The sequence below is a fragment of the Manacus vitellinus genome, unplaced genomic scaffold (genome assembly GCF_001715985.3).
Source record: "Manacus vitellinus isolate BGI_N305 unplaced genomic scaffold, ASM171598v3 scaffold_2_pilon, whole genome shotgun sequence".
NCBI classification, from domain to species: domain Eukaryota; kingdom Metazoa; phylum Chordata; class Aves; order Passeriformes; family Pipridae; genus Manacus; species Manacus vitellinus.
Genome location: NW_021940208.1, coordinates 47,473,055 through 47,499,088, shown reverse-complemented (window position 1 = coordinate 47,499,088; position 26,034 = coordinate 47,473,055). Strand labels below are relative to the sequence as shown.

At 40.8% G+C, this 26,034-nt stretch overlaps 1 protein-coding gene across 1 annotated transcript; it reads left to right on the top strand.

Moving 5' to 3' along the window:
- The first annotated feature begins 1,039 nt into the window (after positions 1–1,039).
- Positions 1,040–25,414, top strand: SLC15A1 (solute carrier family 15 member 1). The gene is made up of 23 exons (XM_018071019.2): positions 1,040–1,120; positions 4,525–4,547; positions 7,233–7,317; positions 7,405–7,546; positions 9,690–9,809; positions 9,984–10,083; positions 10,334–10,424; positions 11,647–11,730; positions 12,835–12,917; positions 14,087–14,173; positions 15,197–15,286; positions 17,259–17,303; positions 17,405–17,434; positions 17,561–17,649; positions 18,797–18,878; positions 19,353–19,478; positions 20,665–20,814; positions 21,227–21,276; positions 21,784–21,894; positions 22,033–22,117; positions 22,558–22,704; positions 23,551–23,658; positions 24,862–25,414. The coding sequence occupies exons 1-23, from the start codon at positions 1,117–1,119 to the stop codon at positions 25,045–25,047; spliced, it is 2,118 nt and encodes a 705-aa protein (XP_017926508.2). The 5' UTR covers positions 1,040–1,116; the 3' UTR covers positions 25,048–25,414.
- The last annotated feature ends 620 nt before the right edge of the window (positions 25,415–26,034 follow it).

Below are 26,034 nucleotides of genomic sequence, written 5' to 3'. Positions count from 1 at the left end.
CCAGTGTAACACAAAATCTTCAAGCCTCAAAGAAGGATTTTATTCTTCTTTCAGAAAATTCTTTTTTGGCAATGCCTGCTAATATTTTACTGTTTCTGAATTCTGAGTACATTCAAGTCTTAGTAACGTGTAGCTTCCCTAACCCACTCTTCTTGTTGGCCTCCCACTCCAGTTGCTCTTCTCATGCTAGACTTATCCATTTATTTCACATACAGAGCTCAGTAAGGTCCATATAAGAAACATACATCATTTTGTATTGATCAGCATTCTCCCAGGTTTCCCTGTGGATTGGTGGCACAAATGGCACCCAGGACAGATGCCTGCTGCGGACTGACCAAGTGATGAGCAATTTGGGTCACGGAAACATAGAGTGACAGAATGGTTTGGGTTGGAATGGATCTTAAAGTTCATCTAGTTCCAACCCCCCTGCCATAGGCAGGGAAACTTTCCACTGGACCAGATTGGTTAAAGCCCCATCCACCTTGGTCCTGAATACTTCCAGAGATGAATCCACAGCTTCTCTGCACAACTTCTCGGGAGTACCAGTTCATGGAAGCCACAGGCCAGAGATCATTAGTAACCAGTGGCAGCAGCAGTCAGGGAAACCTCTTTCCTTGTCTTGAAAGGAGGGAATGAGGCAGAAAGCTGCCCTCCACACAGCATGTAGTCCGCTTACTTGCTTACTGAGTTTTCTATCACGCAATTGACATCAAAGGATCAACGTGCGGCGCTGGCATTGCACAGCGCCCGGTTCACCTTATAGCATTGGCTCGGAGCTCCTTGATGGCCACAGAGCGAAAACAGCCCCGGACAGCAGGTGACACTCCTCGTTTAGCAGCCAGAAGGGCAGCGGGCAGCCCGAGCTCCCCGATCCGCTGCGCTCACGCAGCCCGGGCCGAGCCCTGCGGGTCATGGCCAGGTGAGCGCCGGGACCGCTCCCCCGATAAGCGCCCCTGCTCCCGCCCCGACACCTGCGCGGCACCGCCCCGCAGCGCCCGGGGCCGGGCGGGGCCCCGCCACCGCCACCCTTAAAGCCCAGCCGCCCCCAGCAGTTTCCTTCCCTCTTTCCCTCTTGTTTTCCAGCCCCGAGAGTTCCGCTGGTACCGGGCTGGCAACATGGGTATGTGCTGCGGGGAAGGGTGGGGGCAGCCTGGAGGTGGGTGGCACAGCAGTAGCGGTCCCCGGCCTGGGGGCCGCGGCAGGGATGCCGCCCCGGGATGAGCACCGGAGGATCCTCAAGCCGCCTCTCTCCGAGTCGGTTGTCCGTGCCGGACTGTGAGCTGGCAGCATGGCTAAGGAGCCGTGGGCCCCCAGGGCTGGCTCTGCTGTTCGGTGCAGGTCTGAGGACACCTTCGGATGCTCTTCCTTTTTTATCATCCCTCTTCCTCTGGGGCAGCTCTCCCTCTGGCAATGCTGTGTCGTGGCTTTCATGACCCTGCCTTGAAACCCGAGCAAGAGCCGAGTGATGTTGCCTTGGCCTTTGTGAGCTCTTAGAGCTGAGCCCCTGGCTGGTAAGGTTTACCCTACACTTTCAAGGCATGTGGAGCTTAGGATCTGAGCACAAGTTACATGTGGTGTTTCTCACACATGTTAAATAATGCTTTTTTACTGAGACTGTTTACCTATGATTGACCTAGTGTTTTTTAAATATATTGAGACACAGATTGAACATTCAGATAAGGGTAGAGCCCATTTAGCTAATTAATCCTGAAGGTTTATTCTTGTCTGAATTGGAACACCAAGTAGTAAATGTGCAAACAGTGCTTTTCTGTGGTGTAGCTCTACATTGCCATTTGTTGGACCCTTGGTCCTGCAGTGTCAGAGCACATTGGTGTGTCTCTCCTAGCAAGCAGTTCTTGAGTTGGAGAAACCTTGTCTTACACAGGGAAGGAAGCTGAGATGTAAAAAAAAAAAAGAGAGAGAAAGTGCCATTGCATCTTCAGCAGGCAAATCTGCATTCTGGGAACATGCAGCTGTAGTAAAGAGCAGGCAGAACCTGGCAATGGTGCTGCCCAGGGGGGCACTGGAGTCTCACTGACTTGGGCAGCCAACTGTGAAAATGGTGATGGCTGTGGGAAGAGAGAGAAATGCGATGCAGCTGGGTCTGCTCATGTGATATCAAGCTTGCTGCATTATTGGTTTACTTGGATGGTTTCTATGTCAGTGTTTTTCAGGAATAGCAAAGTGTGAATCAGGGACTCTTGGAGTTACTTATCCTGATGGTAGCAACATCCTTATGGAGGTGCTGGAAGGCTGCTCCAGAGAGCAGAGGCAACAGGTTTGGCTGTGCCACAAGTCAGGTACCAGGAAAGCAGGCTTGCTCTGGAGCTAGAAACATCCTCAGTGACAGTGTGGGTGTGTACAGATTTAGCCTGGCCACAGACATGAAGTATTTCAATCTGGTAGATTTGCTGAATGGAGCAAGGCAATGCACTTCCATCTTGTGTCACGGAGTGTGAGCTGCAGGAGTTGAAGCATCACACTGCATCCCTCTGACTGCAGGGAACCACACTGGTGGGAGCTGCTGGGGAAGGGGTTGGAGCCATAAGCCTGTCCCATCTTACCTGCAAGTATGAGAAGGAGAGAGTGACCCACTGATAAATAATTATTTAGGTGCAGTGCTAAAGCCAAGAACTGAGTGGCTTATGTCTCTACATTTCTTAAAAATATTTAATCTCTAAGGGAATACAAAGGGACAACTGTTTGGAGATTTATATTGAAAAATGCAGAGCTCTTCAGTGTTTTGTGGAGAGAATGAGGAGTTCTGCTTGTCATTCTATGTGGGGAGAGAATAAGAGGTGATGAGGGTTGCCTCAAAAAGGGACTGCTCCAAAATGGTACTAGCAAACCTCATAGTTATCACTGAAAATGATCCAAAATGTTGGGTGCTCTGTGCTTTTGTAGATCAAAACCTGAAGCTGCCTGATGGTGGAATCCTCAGCTAATTTAGGTGTCTTTGTTGAAATGTTGGCTTTAATGCTACTGGGAGTTTCCCTGACCCTCTATGTAAAAGGAGAATTGAGGGGTAAAGTCAAAATGATTGAGAAATAAGTGTGTCTCTTAAACACGGAAGTTAGACAATGTTGTCTGACAAAAATGCCTCTGATGTCCTCTGTGTAAAGTTTCTTACAGAGGTGATACTTTCACCATTTGGAAAGGAAAAAATGCAACCAACAGCAAGTTTCTTGATATTTTTGTCCCAAGGCTTAGCTAACAGACAGGAGCTGCCCGAACTGTTGTTCTCTGTACATGTTACGAAGAAATGGCAATATGACAGGTGAGCTGGAAAGGCCAACAACTGGAAATAACCAGGGAGTTGCTATGAAGATAATCTATCATTAACATCTTAGTATCCTTCAGTGTATCTGCTCACATGGGTTGTATAAGGGACATTGCCAAAAACTTTAATAACTCATGTGCCTGCACGTGGCCTGAATTTGTTGTGTTAGCACTTTCAGAATGTTACTTGTTCCCTAGGAAAATGTATTCTTGAATTACCTGCTGTCTTTCTTGTGAAGGTACTTGTCCACAGCAGTGAAGGAAAGAATCAGATTAATCAGTTTTAATAATTTCTGGAAATTATTTTAGTTAGTATCGTGTCAAACGCTATAGTGTTGCTGTCAGCTGTTTTTATCCATTGTGAACTATGGACTAAATAACGATTTTGGCAAAGATACTTATAGAGATCTATTGTGGGCATACTTGGTTTACAAGCAGGGATTTCAAAGTTCACATCTCGTACTTGTCTTATCTTAAGGATAATGAGTTTACTTGTGGTTTTATGTGAAACATTGACATCGACTATCTAGCACAGTGAAAGCTCAGCCTACAAGCCTGTCTCCTGAGCCAAGCAAGCCCTGCAGGACACTGCTTGAAGGGCTGCCAGGGATAGTGGGCCTGCCATGATCAGCTGAAAGTCACTTTAGGGCTGCTCTTTAGATGTCTGCTCTTCCTGCCCTCATTAGGATCCCCCTGTGCTTCCAGGTCTTACTGGGTTAATTTTTGGGTTGTGGGAATGCCTGCTAACATGGATCACTCAGTTGCACTGCGTATTCAGTCCTCTTTAAATCTGAGCTGTGGAAAGTTTGTCCCTTTTCAGGACTTGACCTCCATCTGTGGCAGGACATCTTTAGTCTATTCCCTACTATTGACTTGCCTTCAAGGTAGCATCCCTGAGAGCGAATTGAAGCAGGATTCATCTTCTGTGAGTGGCTGGATGGTCTAGCACCACCCTAAATGATATGGAGTGAGCAGCCATAGTAGGATGGGATGCTTTGTCTTGTCACTCCTTTTGAGTATTTCCTGTGACTTTATGCACACCCTGAAAAACCTAAGGCAATCAAGTGATGTTCTGCCTAATAACCATGAAAAGTCTCCCTTTAGTAAACTGAACATTTACTCATCCTGAAAAATACTTGTATTTCATTATTTTGAGCTGAACTTTTTTTGAATCTTCCATTGGTTTTAAAGGAATATTACTTACTACTTTCCATTAACTTCTTTTTTTTTTTTTTCTCTTCACAGCTGGAAGAGGTAAGGGCAAGTCAGTAAGTATTGTTTTCTCTTATAAAAAGTTGCTATACTGACTCTCTTTGGGTTACATTGTTTTGGTAACTTTAGCAGTACACAAAATAACATTAAATGTATAAAATAGTGAGCTACTGGCCAACTGATGCAAAAGCAGCCTTGTAGTTTTTAAAGTTCTAGCTAAGCATAAGTGTGATAACAAGTCTGAAGAGCCTGTGCTGACTGAGCGGGCATTGGTCCCTGGAGCCCATCCTTCTTCTGGCTGAGTTGTCATCCTCCACCAGCTCTCCTTTAGGACTCTTACTTTTCAGTGGTAGTTCTTGCTCTTGAATCTTTGAACTGCTAATGACATGTGTCTCAGCAACTCTGTGTTTGCTTTTCTTATAAGGTTTTACTCCACAGACTTTCCCTCTGCTTAGTGGCTTCCTCAGCAGCCAAGGTCAAAGCTGTGCAGTGGGGTGCTGGTAAACCTAGGGCAGGGCAAAATTACAGAGGGCATTATAAAACATAACCTTTGGTGGTGGATCCAGTGCTTCCTGACCAGTGAGGATTACAACAGTAAAGGTTTTGGTGGTAGATGTGTGTATGTGCACATGTATACTGTAACAGGGGACAGTATAGTGCAAAACAAGGACAAGTATAAGTCACATATTATCATGGATTAATTGCATAGTCTCCTTGCTTGTAGCATCTTGGAAAAGCAGAAGGCTTGTCACCTTTGGAAAGACCAATAGCTTTCTCCTGCCTGCCTCTGTTCATACTCAGCTCCAGCTGTGACATGCAGATCCCTTCCAGTTCAGAGGCAGACAGTAAAAGCCCACCAGTGGCTGCTGTGCCACCATGTGAATGCAGGATGTCTCCACTAGGCACATAAACACTAGTGGCTTAAAAGAGAAATCCAGCCTTGTTGGATTGCAACCTCCCCAGACCAGCATGTAACACCCTCTTAAACAATAAGGTGTTGGGTAGGATGATGATGTAATGCTGAGGAGGTTTGTGAGAACCCCAAAATGGTCAAAAAGATTTTAGTGAGGTTTTGTGACATTCTGGTGGGAATGGGTCCCACCAACTCCTGGTCCAGGACTGCTCTGTCTTTTTTCTCTCTGTGGGCAGGACAGACATGGGGAAGACTTTGTTCCACCTCAGGAGCAGGCATTCTCTCCTCTCCTGCTAGGCTATTCCCAATTACACCGGCAGAAACAAGTCATGCAGTCTGGATTACTGTTTCGGTGACTAACCTAACATGTGCTGAAATCCAAAATCTCTTCGGTATATCTCATGGCTGCTGAACTAAACCTTCACAGTGTGGTTCTCCAGCTGTCTCCTCAGGAGCATGAACATTGTCATGGCTTAGGGGGATAGTGTGTGGGCAAGGTGGGAAGCATTTGTCTCTGTGAACTCCACCAACAGCTGTGTCCAAGTTGGGAGTAGTTATGCAGAGCTCCTGCCCTCTTCAGCTGAGGGAAATGGGCACTTTCAAGTGAAAGTAACTAATTTTTGGATACATGTGGATGATCTTCCTTTGGAGACACCTCTTTCTGCCCAAGGAGGATATGATAAATCAAGGATGACAAGTTTATATTTATGCCTCAAATTTTGATTGCTCCAAAGCTAGATGAGTCCCACTGGCACTTGCCTGACATTGGGTTTTTTCAGTGAATCCTGCTTATCAAACCATGGGTAGGATGGGCACTACATACTTGGTTCTGCTAGTAACAAAAATCAACACTGTTCAGGCTCTCAGACATCCTCACGACTGAGTCAGATAGGTCAGCAAGGCTCTTGCCGCTTTCATTTCTTTTGCAGTATTCACAAAAACCCTATTGTAGCATGCAGGTCTCAAAGTCTTGTGTTGTTCATTGAAGATTTGCTGGAGGCATGGGCTCTCTGATTTACTTGTGTCAGGCAGGATGTCCCCATGTAAGGTTTCTTTCCTTCTGATCTGCAAAGTTAACTTTTTCCTGTTTCACATGAAATACAGATCAGTTTAATTCCTGAACCCTTGCAATCCAAACAATGCTATTTTTTTAAATAAACCTAAGAAGCATGGAAAAGAATTGTTTTATCTCTGGAATGTTCTGAGTCTTATTGAAAATCTGGTTTTTTGCTACTGGCAGAATTAAAACAATAAAAAAGATTTTTAAGGAAGAATTACGTTTAGATTGCATTCCCATTAATTTTAATAGAAATGATATCATGTATTCATCCACTAAGAAAAGTAGATGATCAGAAATTAAACTTCAAGTTCTACTGATAATGTCAGATTTGTACCTGATGTATGTTTTTTTTCATTTTGTCTCAATGGCAATAACTCTGGTACAGGCTACATGACTGACCATTGACAAGCCTGTTGCAGCAGGTGAAGGTTCAGTGATTGCTCTAAGATTGCTCTAAGAGTTAGGTGCTGGAGACCTCAAATGCGTATAGTGCAACACTTGAAGGTCAGGTATAGCATTGCTAAAGATCTCTTGCAAAGGGCAGATGAGCAGTGTGTAGAGCTCTGGGGACCAAGAGGGGAAAGTGAGAACTGACTCTTGGTTCAGGTAAACCATTGTCATTTCCACAGAAGCCCATGCAGCCTCCTGACCCTGAGTACCCACCCACTTCCACTGAGTTCATATTAACCTTGCTCAAGCTGTGGGTTGCAGTGAGCAGTGTTAGTTTGTGTTGCACAGCTCTGACCTCACACTGTCTCTTGCCTCCAGTCCCTCTGCTCTGGCTTCCCTTTGAGCATCCTCTTCATCGTCGTCAATGAGTTCTGCGAGCGGTTCTCCTACTATGGCATGCGAGGTATGTACTGTGTCTCCTTGTGCTGACCACATGTTACCCAGCCCTGACTTTGGTTTGTAACCCATTGTTTTGTTGTTCTTCCTACAGCTGTGCTCGTTTTGTATTTCAAGTTTTTCCTGCACTGGGATGACAATTTGGCCACAGCCATCTACCACACGTTTGTTGCCCTGTGTTACTTGACACCTATCCTTGGAGCAATCATTGCGGACTCTTGGCTGGGAAAGTTTATGTGAGTGCTTCCTCAGGAAAAAAAACCAAAAAATCTTGAAAACTCACCTGAAATCAGCGTTACATAAACCATCACCTAAAACAGCAGCTCTGAACACCTTCAGAGCTGGTGTTGACTGCTCCAGGATAGTTTGTTTTATTTGACCAAAACTTGAGGCTTTAATTGATTGAGCTCAGACTTGAAATGTTAATTAAGAAATGTTCCAGTTCTGCTAATCAGTTAAGGGTAGTAGCATGCTTTCCCAGCATACTGCATGTTTTTCCTCTCATGTAAACAAAATGCAAGCTAAACTAAGGAAAGTATTCACCAAGCTGTGAAAATAGATACTGGAGATTATGATTACATTGGACAGCCTCTTTACCTACGGTAGGTGGCCAATGAAATAGTGAATTAACTGGGACTTAAACTAAGTTTTAAAATACTGTATGATTTCAGAATTGACAGTTCAGTGAGAGTTCTGAGTAGCAAGTCTGTCTTTAAATCATGTATTCTGTGTTTTTTACCTGTGTACTAATTGTTCAGGAGGTACCACTGCAGTTCTTTGAAAGGTAACAGATTATTTCCAACAGCCTTATCTTGCTCTCCTTTACTAATGTCTTGATTCTAATAGTGTTTACTTTGCCTGAAAAAAAGCACAATAAAGATTTTATGGAAGGTCATGAACCATGAATGTTAGCTGGCTTGTCAAAGGTCTCCCAGAGATGAGAGATGAAGCTATCTGTGCTGTGCAGTCAGCTGCACCACCTTCTGCTGTGCTGACAGCCCTGGGAAGCCCAGGACTGTGACAACTGCCCTGTGTGCTCCATGGAGCTGGTCTGAGCAGTGTAAACTCACTGCAAGTAGCTAGATATGTTGCAGATTGCAGCCTAAATATGTTGTGTACTTGCTTGTTTAGATGGTATAGTTTATTTTTTTAAAATCCATTTTGGCTTCTACTTATTTTATCAGGATGAAGCTTTGCAGATCTTGCATCCCTTCTCCTTTGGTACTTGTTTAACCTCAATTGTACACTTTCTCCCAAGCTGTTAGGCAACTAAAGTAATGAAACTGAAGTGCTGTTTAAAAAAAACATTCTACGTTATCTGTTAAATATCACTTAACAGCAGATTGACTGTTCCCCCAGTTCATAGATCTTTCCTCTGCTACAGGGAAGAGAATTTTAAGCCAGGGAAACTTTGTTGTAAAGTAAGAAGAATTTGTCTGTGTCCCTCTTGTATCAGGGTGCTGCTCCAAGCTTGATGTGAGGATCTGTGGCCTATGTCAAATAGAGTTGGATTGTCCTAGGTCTTGGAGCCTGACTTTCATTGTCATGAGTTGCACTGGGTTTGGGACTGCTTCTCCTGCAAACTGAGTTTTTAAATACTTTCCTATCATTGCATCATATTTCTCCTACTTTTCCTTCAAACTGGAGAACTGGATCTGTGCCTGTTGAATGGAGGCTCACCCAAGGAAGCAAATGAACATGGATTAAACTACAGTCACATGCTTAAGGTCCAAAAAAATTAAAATGGAGTGTGTTTTTACATACAGAAAGGAGGACTGGACCCTAAAGGCAGGGGGTGGGGGGCTGGTGATTCTGCAGCATTACCCTCCTAGGCACCTCCTGGTAGAGGAAGTCAGGCTGAAAGCCTGCAACCTGTGCTCTTCAGTGCTGCTCTTGCTCTAATCTGAGTGTAAAGATGTTCACACACAGCCAAGTGGGGGAATAGAGTTGTTGTAAATTGCATATTTGTGTTGCAGAGTAGTCCATTTAAACTTCACCGTATGCAAAATATAATAATGGCATTCTTGAGTTGGTTATTAAAAAGGCAACCACTGAAGATATTTAAATATCTCCCATGAGCTGATGATATCTATAGAATCCATTTGTCATCTTGCCTTGTTTAATTAAACAAGGCTACCTAAAATAATAATAATAAAAAAATAGAATAGAATACTGTGGCAGTGGTGTGGGGACAAATTTTTACAGTAGCTTTTGACAAGTTCAGTCCTTATTGTATCTGTTAATTGTGCTTCTTTACTAAGCATCTTTGAAATAAGCAAAAGTCTGCTTTATCTATGTAATCTGCATTATTTGTGTGCATTGTGTGTGTGTAATTGTATTAACATACCTCAAAAAATGTATCTCCTCTCTTTACAACAGGACCATTGTCTCACTGTCCATTGTCTATACGATTGGACAGGCAGTCTTGTCTGTGGGTTCCATAAATGACCTGTCGGATCACAACCGGGATGGCTCTCCCGATAATGTACCATTGCACATGTGAGTTGCCTTGTACATGGGGTTTTTTTTCCAGGCTGATGAACAGGACAACTTACACCTTAAATTTATGCTACTTGAATTTCAACTGTCTTTCAATCAGTCTAGTATTTATGCTTTAAGAAAGAAAATAACGTGATTTTTTTTTCCCTTTTTCTCTTTTCTCCTTTGCTTCAGTGCTCTGTCCATGATTGGCTTGATCCTCATTGCGCTTGGTACTGGTGGGATCAAACCTTGTGTGTCAGCGTTTGGTGGAGATCAGTTTGAAGACGATCAGGTAACAGTGTCTTTCAGATTTTCAGTTATACAGGAATTTTAATACTCTAATAATGTTTTACTATTATAATACTCTAATAATGTACGTGTTTAGACATATGCATTACTGCAGTGTTTCCTGAGTAGCTGAAGAAGGAGATGCTGAACTATTTGTCTTGAAATGTGAAAATAGACTTGCTAATTTAACAATCTAGGCTCATCAATGTGGTTCTGGCTAAGCCTTTCTAAACATCTTTCTGTTTTTACTGTAGGAAAAACAAAGAAGTACCTTCTTCTCTCTTTTTTATATAGCCATTAATGCTGGAAGTCTCATATCTACTATAATCACCCCAAGTCTCAGAGGTAAGGCCACATATTTGTTTATAAACAGTTAAACATCAGAAAAGAATGAATGTTGGATTGCAGTCTAGTTAGGTTTAAATTAAAGTTATGTTCTCTGACACACTGGAGTTATCTAGCAAATGGTTTTCAGTGTGTCATTCAACTTCTCACAGGCAAGGTGCTGTCAAAAACAAGCCAATCTGAGACCTGAATTGTCTTGAGGATCAGAAATACTAAATCCAAAGAGACATGGTGGAGCTGACAACTTGTATGCCTTAATGCATGTTTTAATTCTGTGAAGGTACAAATGTGTCACCTCTTCCAATACCTTTAAAGCCATCACACTAGAAAGAGTTGTACTGTTTGCTGGAAAGGGAAGTGGGGAGAGCCCTCTCCTCTGGAAGTGAAGGCTACTCTGAAATGTGCCCATGCCAAGTACAGGAGCATCAATACACGTAGTAACCCATTTATCCATATGACAAGGTAAATAACTTTTCATATTGTTAAACAAGAAAGTTATTTTCTCTTCTACTTATAAAGAGTAGCATGACCCTAAACAAAATGCAAACAGTTTGCTAATCTATATGCATATGGAATTCTGTGGCAAGCTTACACAGATGGTGCTGTATGGATGTGCTTGGCAGGAGTTTGAGGAAGGCTTCTTTTCTCAAAAAAAAGGAAACGGCATGTGAGTTCTGGAATAACCCTGAAGCACTGGGGTGAAATCCTGGCCTTTGGATTTCTTGACTGGAAGGCTGTGTAGAAGTGTTTGAGATGTTTGCTTAATGCAAATTCTGTCCTTTCCCAAAAAGGAACTAGAGATGCATAAGGCACAACATGCACTTTACTTCCTTGCTGATTAAGGGTGAAAACTACCTTGGGAAAAAAAAAAAAAAGACAAATTCAGCTGAGGGAGGTGATAAACTGCCACGTACTGTAAAAGTTTAACCAAAAGGCTAATACAGCTAAATCAAGACATTAGTTAACTGCGAGCTAGCTTTTTTTTTCCCCCCCGATCAAACTCTCTTCCAGAGGTCCCTTCCAACCTCAACCATTCTGTGATACCTTTCATTGTTGAAAAGGGAATTATTTAAGTTGGATGCTGATCATCAGTTCTGTGGATGTCAGCAGAGAGGTTTGTTGTCCCCCCATGAGTTAACAATGAATGTGAAGTACAGAAATCATACGTAAAACATCAGTAGTGCTGACTGGGACTTTAATCTAATGTTACTTTGTATTTCAGCTACAGAATGTGGCATTCATACCAAACAGCGATGTTACCCGCTCGCTTTTGGAGTTCCTGCTGTCCTGATGGCTGTCGCCTTGAGTAAGTGGTTCTGTTGCCATCTTGCTACTTCAGTGATTAGATGATAATGATTTCATAATGGAAAAGTGATCGAAATTTCCAGGTAATACCTCTACTAAGACCTGAATATTTCTGCAATTTTTAACTAAAACCTTTTTCGTGGGTGGAATTAAACTGAAGCACTCGCTTTTCCAGAAGAGAATGATGTACCAGGAGAGACTGATGGGGCTGGGGAGAGGCATGAATATACCTTTGAATTCTAAATATTCTGTAAACTACAGTCTATATTTCTTGGACTACTGGGGTATATAAATAGATCCTTTGAATGAAGTGTGAAAATTCTCAGAAAATGTGTTTTGGAAGTTATCTCTAGTCCAGTAATGCAAACTGTATAATTGTCCCTGCACTGGAGAAATCCTGTACTTGGTATGTCATTATTTCTCAAACACCTGCATTTTTATTAGCTGTGCTACAGGTCACTCCCTGAGCCTGACTGCTACATCACAAAGACCAAGAAACTGGGGGGTGCCATTATGTACCACAGTGACCCTCCTGGTCCTGGTCCTTCATGGTCCTGACCAGGAGCCCACCCAGCTACCAGTGACCTCACCTTGCCTGTGCGCTCAGCCCGAGCTGCACGATGGCTCTGGGGGCTTGCCTGTGTCCTGCCCTGCACGTGATAGGGTGAGGCTGAGGAATGTGCCCTGGGCATGGGAGTAAAGGACACCTTGGTGAGTCCTGCAGTTCAGACAGAGCTTCATGTCCCTGTATGATGTGAGCTGCAGCATCCTGAACTCCTAAAAAGGAGCCTGTACAACAAGGCCAGAGCCAAGGTCCCAAGTGGTCCTAGTTTTGACCATCCCTCAATCAAGCTGACCTCCCACTGAGCACTTACCTTAAGAGTTTCCAGATTTAGTTTTTTGTCTTAAATAGAAGCAATCTGCTGGTATTAATTTGATTTATTTTACTGTATGATAACATGAGAATAGGCCAATTCATTGCTCATTAGGAGACTTATTTCCACCCTCATCTAACTCCTTAACTGTTACAGTTTCCATACCAGATTATTTACCACTATTTTAATATAATTCTGAGTTGCTTTTGGTTTCCGTTTGCATGTTGTAGTCGTGTTTGTAGCTGGAAGCAGAATGTACAAGAAAGTTAAACCTGAAGGAAATATAATGCTTCAAGTTTGCAAATGCGTTGGAGTAAGTACTGCTTTTATTCCCCAAATCCCTGGCAGCAATTTTTAAAACTGTTCTGTAAACATTCCTAGATCAGAAATCTGTCATAATATAAGGAAAGGTTCTAAGGATTTTTTTTTTTTTTAACTTTTCTTTCGTTGCTGACACCTCCAGGTTTAGACTGCCCTTTTATTAAGTATATCTTGATTTATACATAAATTATACAAGTGAATTTATACATAAAGGAAACAAAGTAAGATGTCAGTGGTATGTAAAAGCTTATCCCAGCTTCTGGGAATCATTTCCTACACATTTGCGCACCTTTCTGCAGCCCTGTAGTAAAAGATAAACATGCCTTGACCTAAGTCAAGAGCAGAGCTATCAGTACATTTTATCAGCAAGTATTTATTGCTTATTAAAAGAATGTTATTTACAATGCAGAGGTATATTGATCCCCACTGCATTAAGGAAGTTGGGGGTTACATATCAGTGTGAGCGTGCAAGGAAGGGAGTGGAACCTGCACGAGTAGATTTGCAATAGATTTTTGCAGTGCCTCAACTTTGAAATCAGGGGATTTTTTCATTTATGGGCTGCTTCATTCTCTGTGCAGCCCTACCAGCTTGTTATAGTCTAGCCCATTGCTTATCTTGTAAGCACTGTCAAAACTAAATCTCTACAGGTGACTGGCCATTGCTTAGAGTGCTGCTCCTAAGACCCACCTCTGCCTTGCATATTATTCCATGTGGAAAGTCTTGGGAGTTCTTTGAGACTATATTTGTGTAGATTCAATATCAGAGTGTGAGGCATATCCACAAGATGCAGCTTCTTATACTGAAATGTACTCTTACAGCCATTCAGCACTGAAAATCTGTGCATATGACACTGCTCTACTTATTGTTGTACCTAAGTAAGTCTGAAGAAGACAGGTCTTCAAGCTCCCAACATCAACCTACACTGAGAGAGACTACTCTCAGATGTTTGGTTCACCTAATCCCAAGTGCACACTCCACTGGATATGCATGCAGTGTGAGGCCTTAAATGCAATATTCCTATAGATGATTGGAGCAGTTAACAGAAGTAACCTTTAGCACCCTCTAAACACTAGAAGTGGGAGCATAATCTTTAATGACAAAACAGCTCATTGCATTTATAAATATTTGTAGTGCCATTAAACAATTCTGTCTCTCCTCAGTTTGCCATCAAAAACCGGTTTCGGCATCGCAGCAAGCAGTTCCCCAAGAGAGAACACTGGCTGGACTGGGCGAGTGAGAAGTATGATGTAAGTCCTGTGTAAGCCTCTTCTGCTGTGATATCCCCTGATCCTCAGATTCTCTCTGTCTGCTCTGAGCCATTGCCTCAAGCACTGGACAAATAGTTTTGGGCCTCTTGATCATTTAGTAGCTACTGATCTCCCCTGGGGTTGCAGGTTATCACCTCAGCTCCTGTGGGGGAGAGCAGAGATGTGTGAGTCAATGCTCTCTGTAATCATAGGCTGTCCAGGGAAATTCAAGGGAGATGAAGAAAATACTTTCCCTTGCCAAACAAATACAAACACTTATAAGTTTCCGATTAGGAAACTAGCAAGCGTTATCTTTCTCAAGTTTTTGTTTCTCTTGATAAACTGCCTTCAAACACAATATGCTGGTTTAATGACTGCAGAGGGGAAAAATGGCAATGGTGCTGCTGCCTGTCATGGTTAATGCACAGGGCCATAATCCTTGTCTTAGGATGAAACTTATGAATTATGATTTGGATTTTCAGTTAAAGTGGGTAAACACTGCATCCCCTCTGGCCTCAGTATAATTTGTAACCATGACTCTCAAAGCCTGACATCCCATAGACCCCAACCATGTCGCTTGCCTCCGATCTGCTTTGCCCAGTTGTCAATGGCAGCACAAACCTTAGCCTGTCACTTCCATTTTCCTTTTGCCTATATGGTTTGTTCATATGTGAAATTCCTCACTTGCCTGTCATTCAAATGCCTCCTTCCTAAAAAAATAATGCAACACTAAGTGATGAATCTCATGCTGCCATCAGTATACATGCAAAAAAGACCAGGTCTCTCTGATATCAGTGTCACCTTCCACACACACAGCCCTTCCCACATCCACGATCAAACTTTGTATTATTTTAACAGAAATAATCAGAAGTACCCACAACATGGGAAGTTTAGTATGTGGGTAAACATTACATGATGGGTCTTTGCCTGTTGCTCTGCTGTGAATAGCAGTCTGCAATTGTCTTTTTTTTTCTTTTTTTTTTTTTTAACCAATTCCTCCTGTGTAATTCTTATTTGCTGCAGAAACGACTGATTGCTCAGACTAAGATGGTGTTGAAGGTGCTTTTCCTTTACATCCCTCTCCCCATGTTCTGGGCACTTTTTGACCAGCAGGTAAAGTAGAAATTGTTTGGCTTGTTAATTAGAGCTGTACGCTATCACTCTATGTATTCTGAGGTCACCAGACATAAAAGGTGTGTATGAGAGGGTAGAAAACAAATTCTTTAACCCGGTTTTAATGCAAAATGGTAGTTACTGAGTCCTGCTACTACAGGATGTTCTGCAGTCAACATAATCTCAGTTTATCTGAACATGCCCAGGACTGCTTCAGTGACTGAGGCCTCTCCAAATTTTGTATCAGACCCGGACTCAGGGGGTGAAACAGTAGTTTAAATTTTTCTTAGTTCTAATGTTTCTTCCATTGTCAGTTGTGAGATGAAATTTAGTGTCCTAGTGCAAATGATGTCGAGAATCAGGGCTTAAATGATCTGGATTCCAGTTTGCTTAATCACTTGCACCCTGTTATAAATGCAGAATCACAGAATATGCCAAGTTGGAAGGGACCCACAAGGATCATTGAGTCCAACTCCTGGCCCTGCACAGGACCATCCCCAAGAGTCATATCACATGCCTGAGAGTATTGTCCAAATTCTTCTTGAACTTTCAGGCTTGGTGCCATGAAGACTTCCCTGGGGAACCTTTTGCAGTGCCCTCTTCACCCGCTGAGTGAAGAACCTTTTTCTAATATCCAACCTACACCTCCCGTGACACACCTCAGGTCCTGTCACTGGTCACCACAGAGAAGAGATCAGTGCCTGCCCCTCTTCTCTCCCTCATGAAGAAGTTGTAACTGCAATGAGGTCTCCCCTCAGTCTCCTCCAGGCTGAACAGATCAAGTGACCTCAGCCACTTCTGTGGCTTCCCCTCAAGGCCCTTCACCATCTTCATTGCCCTCCTTTGGATGCTCTCTAACACCTTAATATCTTTCTGTATTTTGATGCCCCAAACTGCACACAGTATTCAAGGTGAGGCTGCACCAGTGCAGAGCAGAGCGGGACAATCCCCTCCCTCAACTGGCTGGCGACACTTTGCCTGATGCCCCCCAGGACACGGTTGGCCCTCCTGGCACTGCTGACTCATTCAACTTGCCATCAACCAGGACCCACAGGTCCCTTTCCGTGGCACTGCTTTTCAGCATCTCATTCCCCAGTCTGTATGAACGTCCAGGGTTCCTCAAGCAGAAGTATAAGCCTATAACTCCCATTCGTTTGGTGAACTGAGTGCTCAAGACTCATGAAAGCAACTTTCATAGTTATGCACTGAAGTATGAATTTAGGAGGACATCTGAGAGAATGTCTAGGCTTGAAAGCTTTATCCAATGCAGATGGGTAGGAAGTTCAGTCCAGATTCCCTACCCTGCTGCTTTACTACCTGTGAGCTGTAGTGATCCGTGTAACCTGTTACAATTAGGTAGTTCTGCTATGAAATTCAGAGCTAAATACTCATTACATGAATAATAACTCATATCTTGGACAGTGGTACATTGCAGGTGGTTAAAGGCATGCAGCAGAGATGCAGCAATAAGCATTCTTGTCTCACCCTAGGATCAGACTGAAAGTCAGCCCCACTTAACCCAACTATTGGCAGGTTTTTGAGGCAGAGGGCTCAGGGCAGGTTGAACCCTGGCTTGTCTGCACACTCTGCTGGGCTGTGTGAAGGAAGGATGGATGTATTGGAGGTGTGGGCTGCTCGAGCTCAAGCAGGTGGCACACAGGTGCATTGGTGCCTTCTATGCATAGCACGTGGCAGTGCTCTGCACAGGACGTCCCTGCCATCTCTCCACCTAATTTCTGCATCTAAATTATTTTCCACTCTATTTCACAAAACAAGTAAATGAAATTAAATGGACCATGAGGATTGCTTTGTTCAAATGTTTATGTTGCAGAATAAGAATACTCCCAAAGCTAGCTTTAATTTTTTTGTTGTATTGCATGTTTTCCCCAACACTTTACTTATGAAAACAATTCAAGAGGAACTTTGGAAGATTGATTTACTATGACATCTAATTTTCTCTTCTTTTATTAAGGGATCAAGATGGACACTGCAAGCCACAGCAATGAATGGGGATTTTGTAAGTTAATTTTTATTCCTGTTGTTTTTTTTTAAGTAACACTTTTCAGACCACTTACTTGTTGTCATAATATTAAAAACTATTTATTTTTCCTTCACCAGGGTATTGCTGTTCAACCAGACCAAATGCAGGTACATTTAATCTTCTATCTTCTGATTTCTTCTGAACGATTATTTACATATTGACCTTCATTTAAAAAAAAAAATTACTTTGAAAAATACTTAATTTTTTCCTCTTCTTGTGTTCATCTTCTACAGATTGTGAATCCAATCCTGATTATTATAATGGTCCCAGTTGTAGATTCTTTGATTTATCCTTTAATCAAGAAATGCAAGATCAATTTTACGTAAGTTGATGTAACTACCTGACTTCAACAGAAGCTCATTTTAGTGGTTTGTTTAAATGGCTCTTCCAGCCCTAATGTAACGGTAGTGTATTCAAAATGGGTTAATATTTAAAAGAAATTAAAATATAAAAAAATATAGGGTATTGTAAGTGGTGTGTAGAGGCACCACAGAGTAGAATCTAATAGTAAAGTAACAATATTTTCCAGTTAAGGACAAAACCTTCCGATTGCAGGAGATGCTCTTTACTGTTTTCCACATTCCCTATGTCTACCCCCTCTCCTTCCTCAAGAATATGACGTAGAAATACAACATATATTCTTACTATGTGTCATGTTTTGGGCTTAAAACTACCTGAAGATGTGTTTCCTCTTCCGTCCCAGTGAGGAGTCTGGCTCACTGAATACCTCTAGCTGGACCTTCAGTGGGCATTACATGTTATTTTTAAAGTTGGTAATGAAGTGGCTAGCACTTGCAAGAGAGCTTGGAGAGGCAGAAGAGAATACAGTTCTTAAAACAGTTTTCACGGAGCTAAGGTGTGATGTTGTTTTTCCATACAGTTAGGAAGAATCAAGGGTGTGTGATGTGCTGGAAACACTGTCATTCATTTATGAACACTCTACATTGGACAAATGATGCCATGAATAAAATGGCTACTTTAAATTTACCCTTACAGCTTAACTGAATATAAGTAGATGTCTTCTAATTCAAAAAATTCCTCTCACTTCTTTTGTTCAGTATTATTTAAACATATGAAATGGACACACATTGTTACTCTTTTAAAGGCATATCTACCTTTCTCTTTGTTGTAAAACTAACAACTGTATTAGATTCAGGTTTTTCTTCCTGCAAAACAGACTTTTTCAGAAACCTAATAACTATGTTCAATCAGTATTTGAGCCCAGCAGATGCAGAGTAACAGTTTATACTAAGATGCTGCAGAAAAGACATATTTCCTGAAAGTGTAACTATAAATTGAGACATACCTAGCTAAGCAGAACACTTTCTGTAATAATATCAGCCCTTCAAATGGTGATAATGTGCTACTTGTGACCATTTGAATTTCCAAAGGTGGAAAGAAAAAAACACTTCTGAAGCTTTGAATTCACACTTCTCTTAAAACTCACTTGTCTTTTGTTGTTGTACTAGGCCCCTGAAGAAGATGACTGTTGGTATGTTCCTTGCCTCTATGGCTTTTGTTGCTGCTGCCCTTGTGCAAGTGCAAATAGATGTAAGTTCAGCCCCATGCGAGTATTTACTATTAATATTTGGTTGTTAATACAGAACAAAGTGTTTTTAGTAGGGAAATGCACTAAGAGTCCAAATTTGGAACCAAGCATACAAGCACAGAAGTAGAAGGATGTTAAAGAATATTGCAATACTGTGATTAGCATAATAAAAAAAAACAGGATGTGGGAAAAGCTCATTCCTTGAACTACAGAGTGGCCTTGGTAGTGCCAGCATGATGCAGCATGTGATAAAAGAAGAACCACATCTGGCCATGGAGGCATTGTTGTGGATGAGAGACTTCTTTCCTAAGGCAACTTGTGAGACTAGTAACAAAACCTGTTATTTGTGTTGCATCCCTCAGACAACTGTAGATTGTAAGGCAAATGTTCAACATGAAATAATAAAGATCACAGTAATTATAGTAATTTTTCCATGTGACTTAGGGCACTGATTTTACTTTTTTTCTGTCCTGTAGAAAACTTCTCCAGTTTTCCCTGCAGCTGGACAAACACAAATCAGATTAATGAACCTAGGTAATGTTCCTGTAACAGCTCAGTTTCAACCTCAACTTCAGAGTGTGCATGTAGCACCTAAGGAGGCGGTAAGTAAGGGCAGATGAGGAACAGCAAGTTAAGAAAAATCTAATGGAGTAAGTCAGTCATTCTTAACTAATGGTTCAAAATTGGTATTTTTTTTCCTGTTTTTTTTTTCTTCTAGTAATTTTAACTATTTCTTTTTTTTTGTATTGTGCAATGAATTGTTACTGAAAACACAGCGAATGAAGAAATGGTAACTACGTCGATATTTTGACAGGCTGGTTTGTTTTGACAAGAGTAGAGGTTTCTTTCAAGAAACGTTCATAAACTTATCAGTGACTTTAAACTAGCTGAAAACTTCACTCTCATTAAAAAGGTTCCATTTCTTAACAGCAAGAATGCTCCTTCCTTCAGTAAAAGTCCATTCAGCTCTAGTAAGTCACTGCTATTACTGTAAGGGATGGCTTACTTGAACAAGGAGCTTTTTCTGTGGTTACATCACATGTTAAGCTTCAGGTTCTAATACAACACAGCATTGGTAGCTCTGTTGACAGCAAAATGTGATGGAGCTGATGGATCTTTTTGATAAGGGATGTTAGAAGTGTGATCTCTGATAGTCTGAGGTCCTTTTTCTATATAAGAGGAGAAATCCTACTCCATCCTCCTCCAAATGGAAACAGAGAAGGAGAAGATAAGGGCACCCAAAGTGTATACTGACAAGGAATGGATATAATCATGGTTTATACCTGAAAATGAAGGGCATACTCTGTCTATTAATGTTTTAAGTATTTTATGTTGATTAAACATGTTTGGAATATTTTAAACATGTCACTTCTGTTACGCTGAAACCATAAAGATGAAGTTTGCATTTGCATCTTTTAGGTGTTGCTATTTGGAAAATGCTTCATCTTATGATAGTGCTGCCTCTGTAGCTAAGCAGAATTTTTTTCTGGTGGTTGTGGTAAGCCTGATTTATATGGAGCAAGAAATACACAGGAAAATATAACAGCTATTCCATAATGTTTGTGGAAAGCCCATGTGACTTTGATGCTTGTGTAACAAATTAAATTAATAAAAGAATAGTGATCCAATGGAACAAAACTGAAAGTTAGGGGATGCTTATGATCTCTGGCACTTCAGAAGTAGCACATGTATAAACTTCTGACACCCCTGAGTCCATAACATTCCCTCAAAGCTGTAGACAAGTATGCAGTTGCACAGAAATTCATAGCAATTTGTTTGTCTTTGTAGACAGACTACATGATATTTAAGGCTTCTGAGCTGCAATTAGACATAACTTCTGGATCGCTAAACGAAACTCATCTTTTGGAGGGCCTGCAGGAGGGAAAACGTTACACTTATGCGTTTCAATTGCTTGGAACAGACAGTGTTTCTAATTTGGTAAGTCTGCTTAATTCTTAAAATATACATTGATGTTTTGATAGCTAAATATGTGGACTGTGTGAAGCTGAGAGGACAAGCTCTGAGTAGCTTTTTATTTTGTCTTGTTTTCTGTCTCTCCTTGTCTTTGCTGTACCAGTAAGACCGGTGAGCTGTAGAGAGCAGACCAGGATGTTGTTTAAAAAAAAATAAAAAAAATTTTTATTTACCTTGATGATTACCCTTTCCCCAAGATTTAGATGTGTGGTCATATGAGTTTTCTAGTAAACCTGTATTGTAGTAGGTTCCTAAAGTGGAAGGTCTGGAATCTTGCTCTGAAGTCTCTGTTAATTGCCCACTGCCATGCAATAATGCATATTAAAGCTCTTCACTGAGGCCAATGAAGTATTTTGATAATGGTCTATTCCACCAGATATTGGACAATGTTACATCAAAACCAGAAGAAGGACAAAATCTCATCAGGTAGAGTTTGTTTTGCTTCTAAATTTTGACAGTAGTGTGACTATCTCTTCTTGTTTAATATAGTTTTCTATACTGTAGGAGCTCGCCTCTTGCTGGATACTTCATTTGATGTTTAGGGTGTGTAAGAACTTCCGAGGCATGATTCGTTTAAGCTATCTTGCACATCTGCTTTGGGTTTAATTTAGCTAAAATCAGAAACATGTATTTCACTCCATTCCCTAGACTTTTTTATTGATGAACTGCACAGACTATGTGTCTATACCTTCTTTTTAGACTTGAATAAAAAATATTCTCCTGCTTCTCTCCTTTTTTTTTCTACATTTTCCATTTGCTGATGAATTTTCTACTGGTTGTAGTAGTGGCTTGCTTTTGATGTTCTCCTAAGAAAAATATTAAATGGGAAGACTTGATCCTTGTTGTGCTGCCAGTATATTATTGAAAGTAAAACCTGTATTCTTTGACTTATGTATATTTTGCGTAGTGTTTAATCACTCTTGCATTTTAAAGGTTCATAAATAGTGGTGTTTCTACTGTTGACATTACTCTGGATGACGAGACTGTTGCAGTGCTGCCTCCTCTTAGTGCCAGTAATTACACCACCATTCCAGGAGGACACTCGTAAGCATTTTTCTTTATCCTAATTTAATCTTAGACATGCTTGTCCTTGGGAAAAGGGCATAGAACATTTTCTTTTTATATATTTATAAAATAGACACAATTGACTATACCTATGGTTTGAACTGTTTTCTTTTTCAGGCGATATGCCATTAAGAGTGAAACTTGTTCAGTTTTATCAAAGAAATTTGGATTTGGCAGTGCCTATACCATTTCAATCGATGACGTGAGTTGCCAGTGTTGTTTGATGGACAATATAGAATTACTTTCCATGTTGTATACTTTAATTAAAAAGCATTTGTAGAATTATCCCTCTTGCTTCTAATCATACATATGATATAATTCTGGTGTGTTAAATGGAACATAAAACCATTGCTAACTATAAAAATAATGATGGGTATGATAATGAGGTAATGCAAGAATTCATGTTCATCACTAATAGCCTTAAATCTTTAGCCCCATTAGATACTATGGATTTGCATGAAATCTACTGTAAATACCTATACTTTATAACTAGGTATGCAGCTCTTCATATGCAATATTTTTTATTTACCCAGAACTTTGTATGTGATTATAGAACTACTTAAAGTGTCTTTAGTGTGCAGACTTTTTATTACTTTTATTTACTTTTTATTACTGTTCCTAACGTGCTATTTTGATTTCCAGTGTACTCAAGGCATTCTTAATATAACATATTTTGAAGATATTCCACCCAGTTCAGTCCATATGGCGTGGCAGATCCCTCAGTATTTTCTTCTTACATGTGGAGAAGTAGTCTTCTCTGTCACTGGGCTGGAATTTTCATACTCACAGGTAGGTTTTGCTATTCTTGTGTTAAGAATCCAGATAAAAATCAAGATCTTTGATCTGTTGTTTTTAAGTGGTGGTTCTGTACTGCTGCTTTGATCAATTATATTCTTTAGAGCTCTTTAGCAGGACTGTATAAACTGATGCAAGTTGGCCCTGGTTCACTAGGATTCAGTGTTTTACATGAAGCTATGCTGAATTATATAATTTGAAGACAACCACCAGTACTCAAATTTCCTCCTCACATATGACTTTCCATTGAAAATAAGAGGAACTGTACTGCTGCTGTAAAACCGAACTGGAGAGCACTCAAATATAAAATAAGGAAATACTATGCCTTATCTCCACACCAGTTTAATCCATACAGCCTTTGGCAGCAATTTAGTTATACTTTTAAAATTCCTTTGTCTTCTGACTCCAGTTTATTAGCTGTGTGTATTTCTTCCCTTAATTCTGAGTCTAGAAGCTGCAGTGATGGGAACATTTTAAGATGTGGCTTGCTAGATGATGATGCACTCAGTTTCTTCATTTCAGGTGTACCATGTGTTTCCAAGGTGTAAAATGTGCCTATTAGTTACTCAGTAAAGTTAAAGGTGTTATAGTTAGCGTACTAGTGATCTCTTGCTCCTCAAAGCCTTCTCCAGACCTATTTAGTTCTCTAGCAATTTATAATTTAAAAAAAATCAAACAAAACCAAAAGAATCCCAACCACCACCAAAATCAAAAAAACCAAGAAATCCTCTTCCTCCCCTGCAGAGAACCAGTGTTTGTTGTATGGTAAAAAATGCAGTAAACATCAGAAAATAAGTCATAGCAGTGTTTGCCTGAAACTTAAATGTCTGTCTTTTACAGGCCCCATCTAATATGAAGTCAGTGCTGCAGGCAGGATGGCTGCTGACTGTGGCTGTTGGTAACATAATTGTCCTTATTGTAGCTGGAGCATCCAAACTCAGCAAGCAGGTAAGCACGCAAGCAATAAGTGTGCTATTATATTACACTGTGAGAAAGCAGTTCCAATCCAGAGGGGAGTCACGGCAGATAACCCTCAACCACAACTTTTTAACATCCGCATTATGGTGGATTGGCATTTAAAACTGGAATATGAGAGGTTAGTGTTGGCTACAGGAGTGTACTAGTCAGTTGTAGAACTAGTTCTTGACTGAGTAATCTCATTAGAGAATATAAATAACACAGTTATGAATCTTTATAACTTATTTAGGTAAAAACTAGTTTTGAACTTGAACAAATGGTTCTTCAGTAGAGGCTTCTACCACTTATCTCTTGTTTACCATCCTTAACTCTTGCTGTCAGCGTCCTTTGCTTGCCAGCAGCAGTCTCTAGTATCTCTGCAGTGAATTTCTTCTCACGGTGTAGAAAGTCTGTGACCATTTTAGCTGAAATTCTGGACTAATGGAATTAAAACCTATCAAATTTCTGTTAATTCTTAATGAGCCCTCACCTGCATACCACAGTCCTGCCACATCCCTTCTGGATTCATTGGTTTCAGACCTCATTCTTTGAGGCATGAAAGCTGTGGTTTTCCTGGTAAAGAACACCTGTACAAGACTTGCTATTAGTGCCACTCCCTAATGGATCAAAAAGTCTGAGAGAGGGAAAAGCCTGTCTCTGAAACAGGTCTGGCAGTCACGGTTTCGCTAGATTAACCAGAAAGAGCATGAAACAGGTGTTGAGGCTTTTCAGGTGGAGGTTGTACTTTGAAACCAGAGTTTTTGGTCTTGGTCTCTGCCCACATTTGTGGTCAGTAGAAACTTTTAACTGCTGGCCTAAGTGGAAGCAGAATCACTGCCAACCTGGTTTAGATTGAGATTACCTGACCAAAAGGAGGTGCTGAGTTTCCTTTTCATTCAATTTCCAGTTCCTTCAGGAAAAAGATATTATTGAACTTTTCAGCATTCACAGAACTTTTGTCTTTTCAGTGAAGACAGAACTACTGAAAGAATTTCAATTCTCAGTTGCTTTAATATGTAATTATATGCATCTAATATACTTAGTCCTGTAAGCCATATGATACTTGTTAGGCACACTCAGTTTCACATTCTGAATTCTCTTCTTGCAAACACTAAAATAATGGCCCATTAGTCTTGAGGAATGAATATTGGTGGATAATTTGTGCTTTTTTTTTTTTTTTTTTTTTTTTTTCAGTGGGCAGAGTATGTGCTGTTTGCTGCCTTGCTGTTCGTAGTTTGCATCATTTTTGCTGTCATGGCTACCTTTTATACCTATGTTGATCCAAATGAGATTGAAGCCCAATTTGATGAGGAAGAAAAGAAAGCTAAAAAGGATCAAGATGACCGTGAAAAGGAAGCTGAAGCTGATTCTAAAATGTAGAAGCTGTATTCAAGGAGTGTTCTTAAATTATGAAATCCCATTCACTCTCCCTGCAGTAAGAGGAATTTGGGTAGCAGTAATAACTCTTCTGGATAATGTCTTGTGGGAGACTTTAAGAAAACCTGTTTTAACTTAAAATGGAGCCTCTCTTGGCAAGCAATAGCAAAAGATTAGTCTCTCTCTTGTACTGTATGTGGTATCCTGAAGAAACTCCAGCAGAATTTGCACTCTTAATGTACCTCAATCTTAAATATTATAGCATTAGAATATTGAAATTAGACTTGGAACTATTGGACCTGTGAAAAGTATTTTTATACTGCATTTCAATTTTATAGCATGAAAGAAACAAGTCTTGGCAAGAAATTGAAGACAACCTTTCTGCATGATCTCTCTAGCCTCACTGTTACTTCAAAGCAGCAGGTCACATGTGCCTTAAATTCTTTTGTACTTTTGTACAGATAATGGGAGCAAAGCTCTGGCAGTGTTCAGATTAAAATGCTGTCTGTGCTCCATGTGGCAGTAACTTGGACGTGCACTGTAATGTAATGCTTTATGTGCCTGTTAACTACCCATTTAACTCCTGTTATGTCTTTAATTAATATTAGAAGTGTCCACTCAGGTAAACTGATAATGGCAAATGACATTTGGAATAAGCAACAGCAATAAAACTTGTGGTGTAAAAACTAATGGAAGTGGTTTAAGAATGTGGCTCACAGTTGCACGTTAACAAAACTTGATCCCACCTCTCTTCTGCCTTTCTCTATGTGCTCCATCACTTGAAGCTAATGGATTAGTGTTAGTCTTAATATACCTGTAACATCCCTCAAATTTATGGTATGGAAGACTAAATTTTGCTGCTTAACAAAGTGTTGTAGTCCATGTCATGGAGTGTCAGTGGTCTGCATGTTGCTTTGGGAATTTTTGTTTAAGGTTCACATCCTGTGCTTTTCCCAGCAGCTAACTTGGACTCACTGGCTCCTCCAGTAG